Genomic DNA, 10,000 nt, shown 5'->3' on the forward strand with positions numbered 1-10,000 from the left:
ACTGTGACAGAAGCACATCATGAAATTACCTTAGATGTTAGGATGAGGGTGTGGTTAGTCAGGTTTGGGAGTTGTGAGCTAGAGGAGGGTGGATCTGGGCAGCCTTGGTTCCTTGCGGATGGGAGTGTAACTGGGTGACTAGGAGCTGCTGATTGGTTCTGACGTAGGGGCGGGATGTTTGTCAGGCACAGGAGGTTGGTGGCACCTTCATTGGGGAGAACAGGCTCATAGTAATGGCTAGAACGGAATACATGTAAAGGTATCAAACTCATCAAACACACGGCTTCCTCCTTTCATCGCCTGAAGAAGAGTGTGTGTGCGAGTGTGTTTTGCTTGTGTCCCTATCCTCCACCCACTCATCACTCACTCCACACCGGTTCATCCCTCTTTTCCCTCTCTCCTCCTCTTAACACTCAAGGAAAAACAAGCACTGATGACAGCATAGTAGCAGTAACTGTACTCCCATATAGTTCCCACTGTCCCTCTCTGCACCCACAGAATGGTGTTTTTTTCCCCACCGCCCATAAGGATGCCATAAGGGTGTTGTCACTTGCTGCATGGTGGTGGAATTCCCAGTGTGTTGTTCTAATAGGCATTCAGGCTGACTGGGGCTGTGGTGACACACTGTCAGCTCCTGGGCTCTGTTGGGTCTCTGTGAGCAGCACAGAGGACCGACTCCCATGATTGTGCGCTGACCTTTGCATCATGTGCAGATGACAGGTAATTTAGAGGCCTCTGGGAATGTGCTACCATACATTCCCAGTCCCTCACACACACACACACACACACACACACACACACACACACACACACACACACACACACACACACACACACACACACACACACACACACACACACACACACACACACACACCACCTCTCTCTCAACCACCAGCAGCAATAATCTTACGAACTCACACGTCCATGCACACACACATACACATTCGGACACACACACACACACACACACACACCTAACACCCCCGCCACGTCACACACACCTAACACCCCCGCCACGTCACACACTCTAATCACCTGCATCATCACACAACCTGTCCTCAAACACCCAAATCACAGGAGGTGGCATTCTGGTTAAAAAAATGATTTAGAGTGATAATTGCATAATCACCAGTTGTGATAATTGTAATTGATGTCTGCATAATTGCTAATTGCAGTCTTTATGGGAACCTCTTTCTCGCCCTCTCTGTCTGTGTCTGTAGCTCAGTGCCTGTCTGCCTTTCTCTTCCCTGCACTTCTTTATGTTAAACTCATCTTTAGCCATTATTTATTCTTCTCTTCTCACATGTTGACACACCACACACACACACACACGCACGCACGCACGCACGCACGCACGCACGCACACACACACACACACACACACACACACACACACACACACACACACACACACACACACACACACACACACACACACACACACACACACACACACACACGCAAACAGACCCACAATTTGACCATGTGTTTCACTATAAGTATCCTCCTAGGCCTCAGTAAGCATTTCCCAGCAGTGCTGGAGACAGCAGCAGTAGCCTGCCCACACGGACTGGTCCTCTGTGAAGAGTTATGGTCCACTTCTAACAGGTTTCCTCTCTCTCTCTCTCTCTCTCTCTCTCTCTCTCTCTCGCTCTCTCGCTCTCTCTCGCTCTCTCTTTCTTTCTCTCTCTCGCTCTCTCTCGCTCTCTCTCTCTCTCTCTCTCTCTCTCTCTCTCTCTCTCTCTCTCTCTCTCTCTCTCTCTCATTCTCTCTCTCTCTCCTCTCTTTCTCTCTCTCTCCCATTCTCTCTCTCTCTCTTGTTCTCTCTTTCTCTCATTCTCTCATTCTCTCGCTTGTTCTCTTTCTCTCTCTATTTCCCTACAATAAATATCTAGGGGTTTACTCCTGCTGCCTGTAAAATGATTGTTCCCCACATCCCTCCCAGAGAAGCCATATTCGATCATTTTACGGCCAAACTGGCTAACATGGAATAGGTTTAGATACATTGTCCTACTACCACCGTACCTTTGCTGAAACATACATTATTTATACCATACCTCTCCATAGTGTAATCTGTGTGGTACCAGGGGACTGAAGCTAATCCCATGTGTTTGGCTGAAGGTAGATTAGCATCAGGTCCAGAGGAAGACGAGTCACTCAGATCAGACCACATTATGCATGACACCTCCGAGGTGCTTTGATGATGGCGGTGGCAGCGTGCATGAGGGGAGAGGGTTACGCATACCGAGTGTGCTGACGTGAGGAGGCATCCGGAGTGTGATTGATGTCTCCTCTAGCGGCTGCAGACAGGTTAATGGTGTGATTGTGGAGGTAATCTCCGTGTTCTCTCGTTAAAGGGTGATGGAGGGCCAGGAGACCCCCGTGTCTGTGGGAAATGGAGTCTGTTGCGTTCACAGGTCGTGTGCGTTTTGCATGTGCAGTTCAGGGTCTTATTTGATGTATTCTTCAGAAAGGTAGACAGGACAGGGACAGGGACAGGGACAGGGACAGGGCGTCCGTCTGAAACAGATCCTGGTGAGTTCACACAACCTGCTATATATACACTGAACAAAAATATAAACGCAACATGTAAAGTGTTGGTCCTATGTTTCACGAGCTGAAATAAAAGATCCCATAAATCTTTCATACGCACAAAAATACGTATTTAGTGCACAAATTTGTTTACATCCCTGTTAGTGAGAAGTTCTGCCTTGCCAACATAATCCATCCACTTGACAGCTGAGAGAGAGAGAGAGAGAGAGAGAGAGAGAGAGAGAGAGAGAGAGAGAGAGAGAGAGAGAGAGAGAGAGAGAGAGAGAGAGAGAGAGAGAGAGAGAGAGAGAGAGAGAGAGAGAGAGAGAGAGAGAGAGAGAGAGAGAGAGATGGCTGGTAGCTACAGACTGTTGCATCTATATCGATTGGGCTCCAGCCTTTCCATTTTCCATGAACTCCGGCTCGCAGTTCCGAGTGGGGGGGATTTGCTTGATCTTTGTGATATTTCTTTAAACATGATGCTGTCGTTATGCCTCTTCGGGGAGGACACAAGACAATTCCAGTCATTCAAGGGCTCTCTGTCTCTCTCTCTTTCCCACAGTTGTTACTTATAACCATCTCTAAACAGTTTCTCCACCATTCTCATAAGTGTTTTCAGACCTCGGTCCAAATAACATTGTCGAACTGAACTCAGACCAATAAAGAAGGTGTCAGACGATAACATGCACTGGGTTCCTTCAATAGAAGTCATTATGTTTGATCAGATAAAAACTGTAATCAACAGTGATAGGAATTCTATAGAGAATAGATGACAATAATTAGAATTGAGTTTCCTCTTGGATTGGAGGGACATTTGTAGTGGACGTGGCCTATCTGACACAGGAAGTTGCTGACACCTTATTGGGAGAACGGACTCGTGGCTGGAGCGGTTTCCATGTTTTATTTATTTTTTAAATGAAATTGTATTCAACCTTTTATTTACCATTTTTTACAACCCCTTTGGCACTAATTTCAGAACCTTGTGGTCATTTTTCAAAACTCTAGACACAAAACTCAGAACGGTCATCACTTGTAACACAGGCTGTCCAATGTTCAAAACATTGCATTGTGCATTCATATCTTTAAAGAAACCTTGCACTTGCAGAGTCATTGCTTCAAATAACTCATTTATCACGAAATACCATAGGAACATTCATTTAGATCTCCCACACACAAGATACCGATAGTTTCACTGTGTAGTTGTTCTTTCAATCAGTAAATGTTGTAGTACAAAATATGTGATAAATGTTTCATTATGGTACTACACGTAAATGAATCACTGTAAAAGGACTAGTAAAGAGAGTACTACAGACATCGTGGAATCATTGAACAAAATCTGAAATGTATTGACCTGTTTTAGGAAAGGAGAGTATGGGGGTAAGTACAGGGTGGTAAATTGTGGATGGGCCTGAAACCATGCTTGCACCATTTGAGCATGGTGGAACCTGACATTATCCCACACAATGACATAGGTCACGCCATCAGCTCTACAGACCTGATTTAGCTCATCAAGGAAGGTTACATTCAAACAGCGAATCATGTGGCTGCCTGCAACTCAACACAGAGAGTTTAATAGAGTAGAGAGTTTTAGTTGTTGTTCAACCTAACATTAGAACAGGCAAGATGAGTAATCTAAGCAACTTTGACCGTGGTATGATTGATGATGCTACACATGGTGATTCCAGCATCTCAGAAACAGCTGCCTTCCTGGGATTTTTATGCACTACAGTCTCTACAGTTTACAGAGAATTGTGCGATAAACAAAACACATTCAGTGAGCTGCAGTTCTGTGGGAAAAACACCTTGTTAATGAGAGAGGACAGAGGAGAATGTCCAGACTCATTCCAGCTAACAGAAAGGCCACAAATGCTCAAATAACAGCTGTTTAAAACAGTGGTGTGCAGAAGGGCATCTCTTAACGTACAACACCGTGAATAATTCAGGCTGTTGTGGAGGAAAAAGGTGGTCCTACCCAGTACTAGATAGATGTATCTAATAAAGTGGCCGGTGAGTGTACAGTAATGTCAAATCTGAAACCATGGTCTAGAAAAGTGGTACATGGGACCATAGAAACAGTGTCTGATAAAGAATGATGCTGAAATATTACATTCATAGATAATGTAGTCCAATTGGTTCATGTTCCACGGTAATTGGTGTCAATGGATCTCGTTATCCTGAAACTTTCATGATCTAAACATGGAATATTGTTTTTCAGTTTCCATAAAACTATGCATTAAGAGTAATGCAACAGTTACTTATCATTTGAACAGTTGTATCAATTGATAGTTAGATCATTGTAATGAAATGAATAGACAGTCATCTCAGATGTAATGTGTGAATTGCATTTTGAAATGGTAATACTTTGATGTTAAAGTTGTGTCATTTTGAACAGGTGATTTTAGTTCAATGAACAAATGAACTTAGCTTTATGTGTATTGTATCCAAGCAATTGGAAAAAGTGTTAGAGTTTTGAAAAATGTGCATTTTGATCATTCGTTGTGAGTTTTGTGTCTAGAGTTTTGAAAAATGACATCAAGGTTTCGAAATTACAGCCAAACTGTAACTAGGCAAGTCGGTTAAGAACAAATTCTTATTTACAATGACGGCCTACCCCAACCACCCCCGGATTGCTCTGGGCCAATTGTGAGCTACCTTATGGGACTCCCAATCACGGCCGGATGTGATACAGGGACTGTAGTGACGCCCCTTCCATTTACTCAGTTCCAGACATTATTATGAGCCGTCCTCCCCTCAGCAGTCTCCTGTGCTATCGGATGTAGTATTTCAGAGAGTTGCTAAGCTAAGACTTTCCGACATTGACTTGTTCTGACTTACAGTAGATAACAGGGCTGCTGGTGTATTGTAGCTATGAGGACCGTAACCCACATACCCACCAGGGCAGGTGCCCTCTCCATGGGGCCAGGTGGTGACTAATTCCCTTCTTTGTCCATCCAAATGAATTGTTAATTGGTTTGCATCACCCGTGGAGTGGAGAATAGCAGGAGAGTCTGTGCGCCTGTGTGATGTAGGCCACAGACACTGACCTGCCTCATAGAACACACCACAACTGCGCTGAACAGGCCAAATGTCACCTCAATACACACCGCAACGTTGGGGTTTAAGAGGCCAAATATCAGCTTGCAGTATTAGCTCAGCACCTTGTTCACATAATTCAGCACACAAACCCCCGTCAGAGCAACATGCTGGTGATGTACCGTCCTTCTGATTACCTTCTGGAGATGGATCAACTTTGTTTCTGTCTGTCTCGTTAGCACACCGACTCTATATGCTGCTTATTTACTTCATATGTCAGAACAGTGGAGAATGCATGTAAATGCAGATGTTCGGTGTGTATGTGTCACTAAATGTTCCTTCAGCAAAGGTTTAGTTTGAATGTTGAAGCCCGAGTGTCACCCTGACGGCTGTGTCCTGTCCTGTCGTCTCCAGGTGGTCGCTCTGAACAAGCGCAGTAAGGAGGCAGAGTCGGCATTCCTGGGAATCTACAAGCAGCTTATCGAAGCCCCTGGTGAGTCTCCCACCTGTAACTGAGCCACACACATCACAACAGCACAGTCACAGACACAGACGACACACAACATTGCTCATGTAACAAACCTCCCACAAGAGATCCCTCTCCCCAGGCAGTTCAACTACACACCAAGCCAAAGTCAATGTCATTAGGCCAACGTTATACCTGAGACAAGCTAAAAATACAAAGTGACTGTTTTCTTGCGATAGATATATAAATATCCACATGACACCCTGTAGTTCTTATCTATGTTTTAGAGTCTGTGCTCTGTGTGGGGCCACTTCAAAACCGAGCGCTGGTCCTTGAGCGTTGCATTGCTGAGGAGAGACGATCCTTGTGGGGATGGGCTGTTGATTGCAGAGGGCCAATTAAAAGCCAACTGTAGCTTGTCTTAGTCTGGAGTGCATGCCTGATGAGGCCAGCAGGGAAAGTGAGGGGGAGGGGGAGAGACTGTTTATTCTGTTGTTGTTTGTTGCCAGGGCACACTATACAGCATTGCTCTTTGTTGCAGGAGACAAGAGCAAAATGCACTCCAATCTCCGGCTACATCAGAGGAACACTCATTGCAAGAGTAGAGAACGCGGTTTACAGATTCAATGAATACAAGATAAAAGTGGGTGTCAGAGAAAATAGCGATGCAGCGACTGACTTTTAAAGGTCTCCATTTTGCCTTGAAGTCTCCTGCTTGATATTTCACCACACACTTTGAATGGAGTTATTTTCTTGATAAGAAATGGATGTCTTTTGAAGATGTGTTCAGTTTGATTTCCTGACCTATACCTGCACGTATCAAGGGCTTAATAGAGGACCCAGGAGGGTTATAGGGGCTATATTTTGTCATGAACAAATGTTCTATCAAGAGCAGACTGAACCAACAGTGATAATGTAAGGAATGAGGACTTCATCTCTTTAATTGCACAGGGCACTGACAAGAAAGAGTACTCATAAACCATGTTCAACTGTATCGGAACCCTTGTAGCTAGGATTGGGTTTGAAGATTTAAAAAAATAGGAATTTAACGCTTACTTTTGCTCCCACACACAAGCGCATACACATACACACCCACACATCAGAGGAGGCTGGTGGGAGGAGCAATAGGAGGACGGGCCTATTATAATGGCTGTAATGAAATAAATGGAACGGAGACGAACGTGGTTTCCGTATGTTTGGTGTGTTTGATATCGTTCCGTTCACTCTATTCCAGCCATTACAATGAGCCCGTCCTCTTATAGTGCCTCCCAACAGCCTCCTCTGGCACACACACATGCATGCACACTTTCAGCTCCTATTTTGACGTGAACATATATGACATCGACATCTCCACCAATCACTTCTCTATGATGGGCCTTGTCGTCATGTCACAAAGCTAAAGGAGTGGCCCTGGTTACATCAGAGGGCCTTGGATTAGCATATTCAGAACACTCATCTTCCTCTGACCTTACCTGGACCTGCACTAGCATTAGCATCCGGGTGACTCTCCCTCACCAGAGTCTCTAGTCTTAGCTCTCACACTCTGTGTCACTGCAGGTCTGTGTATGTATGACTTTTCCTGGGCTTTACTACTACAGAAGGAGTTATTATTTCATCCCACCGCAGTAAAACCAAAATAAACGCAGCCAGCTGAGCTGCTGATTTATTAGTTGCTGTCTAATCCTTTAATGCCATACCAATCATTTCCGTTAACAGCTAATTGCTAAAAGTCTCCAAATCTATTCACTATTATCTTTCTGATATTATTTACCTCCTATCTGATGCCAAACAGGAGTCACAAAATGGAGAGTAGGGTATTTTGTGTGTCATTGTGCATCTCACTGGCCTGTCCAAGGTCACCCCCTGTTCCCAGAGTGGACCGCTCCAGGTACACCAGAGGACAGTCAGTTGGCTGTGGTCCCTCACTTTATTAGTCTCCTCCCCTATAAACACATCACTGCGCTGCTTTCCCACCAGTCTCCAAACAAACCATCCAGCTCATGTATTTTTTATGTTTTGACAGACGCAATTATTCTTAACACCCCGTGCTCGTTAATCTTAATGCCGTTATCACTATTCATTGGCAGACATTTTTTTTCTCCCTCTTATTTAATTTGAAAGGATCCCTCCATCCTGGCTGTCTGCTGACACTCACAGGCCGTCGGTCCAATCAGAGCGGCCGACAACAGAGTTAATGAATGCAAGAGGAGAGCCAGGGAGGGGGAGGGGACAATGTGACCTGTTGTATCCAGTTAACAGCAACGTTTGGTGTCAGGTATCAGTTATCCACAATAACAAATCAGTTATTGGAATAGGTGCCAATGATGATGTCAGTTGCATAATGTTGGACACGCATGACACATGTTATGATGCTGCTTTCATATTCCCAGTTCATATGAATGTTATAGACAGAGGGCATGCATCCCTGACACAACCCAGGGCTACCCTGAACATGCTCTCAATAGAGAAGGTTTTAATCACCTCACAATTTGTTAAAGAAAATGTGTATCTCACATCAGTGTGTTTACGAGGAGGAGAATGTTAGTGTAAGGGGAGAGAGGAGAATACATGGCTGGAAATGGTGTGCGTGTGCGTGTGAGTGTGTGAGTGAGATTTGGGTTTTGTTTTTACTGTAAAGGCAGCAAGTGTATCAAGCTCCAGCTGCTGAACAAGATAGCTATTATTATAGTGGTGGTGTGTCTGGACTTAGAGTGGCACTGTTTCCTGTGACAAAGGATTACATGTAGTATGACAATGGCAACCTTTACCGGTGATGGATTCTGGGTTCTGAATAGTGTTAATTATCAGGAATCCTATTGAAATATTGAGTGCTATGGTCTAGAGGGCCAACACCAGATGTTAATGGTTATCTGTAGGAGGAATATATATGGTGGAGGCAATTAAGCTTGGAATGTACTGAGTGCAGGGAGACGATCATATGTTGGCAGGCACTGATAAAGATGGGGAGCTGTGGATTAGTGAGGAAGGGGGTCGAGGTCAGGTCAGGTCACATTAAGGGAGAAGGAACAGTTTATTGCCTGTATCACTTAACTTCCTGCCTTGTAATAAAGATGTCATGTTTAGAGAGAAGGAGGAGACTCCACCACAATTTGGGCTATATATATATATATAACACTGGTGTGACTATTTATTTGGTCTTATGCAGCTGCATTGATCCAATGGGTGAATAAACTTGGTTTAAGCTTGACTAATTATCCGTGAGTTTTAATAGGTTCATTTAGGACCTAACACCGGTGTCATGAACAGTCAGTCGTACAAGGCATGCTCTTTGAAGCAACTCCAATGCGTCCTCTGCATTTTATGGGGAACAGTTTAAATAAGTGCTCTGAGCAATGAGAACACTTTGAAAATGTAATACTTCTAAAAATGTCATTATTGGGTCCCCAAGCCAAAATGTCACACACCACAATCATAATGTGCATTTCCATCCATTTAAGACATACAGTTGAAGTCGGAAGTTTACATACACTTAGGTTGGAGTCATTAAAACTTGTTTTTCAACCACTCCACAAATTTCTTGTTATTAACAAACTATAGTTTTGGCAAGTGTGCTAGGACATCTACTACAGATTATTTCACTTACAGTTCACTGTATCACAATTCCAGTGGGTCAGAAGTTTACATACACTAAGTTGACTGTGCCTTTAAACAGCTTGGAAAATTCTAGAAAATGATGTCATGGCCTACCTTCAAACTCAGTGCCTCTTTGCTTGACATCATGGGAAAATCAAAATAAATTAGCCAAGACCTCAGAAAAAACATTGTAGACCTCCACAAGTCTGGTTCATCCTTGGGAGCAATTTTCAAACGCCTGAAGGTACCACATTCATCTGTACAAACAATAGTACGCAGGTATAAACACCATGGTACCACGCAGACGTCATACCGCTCAGGAAGGAGACGCGTTTTGTCTCCTAGAGATGAACGTACTTTGGTGAGAAAAGT

At 44.1% G+C, this 10,000-nt stretch overlaps 1 protein-coding gene across 6 annotated transcripts in view; it reads left to right on the plus strand.

The window, feature by feature from the left end:
• LOC118357843 (homeobox protein cut-like 2) overlaps positions 1-10,000 on the plus strand; it is a 125,350-nt gene that overhangs the window by 86,244 nt on the left and 29,106 nt on the right. For all 6 annotated transcript variants that reach the window (XM_052478659.1, XM_052478661.1, XM_052478663.1 and 3 more), the window contains exon 4: positions 5,983-6,061. In XM_052478659.1, coding sequence (XP_052334619.1) covers positions 5,983-6,061 — 79 coding nt within the window. The remainder of the gene's footprint in view (positions 1-5,982; positions 6,062-10,000) is intronic.

This window comes from Oncorhynchus keta, chromosome 25, assembly GCF_023373465.1.
Source record: "Oncorhynchus keta strain PuntledgeMale-10-30-2019 chromosome 25, Oket_V2, whole genome shotgun sequence".
NCBI classification, from domain to species: Eukaryota; Metazoa; Chordata; class Actinopteri; order Salmoniformes; family Salmonidae; genus Oncorhynchus; species Oncorhynchus keta.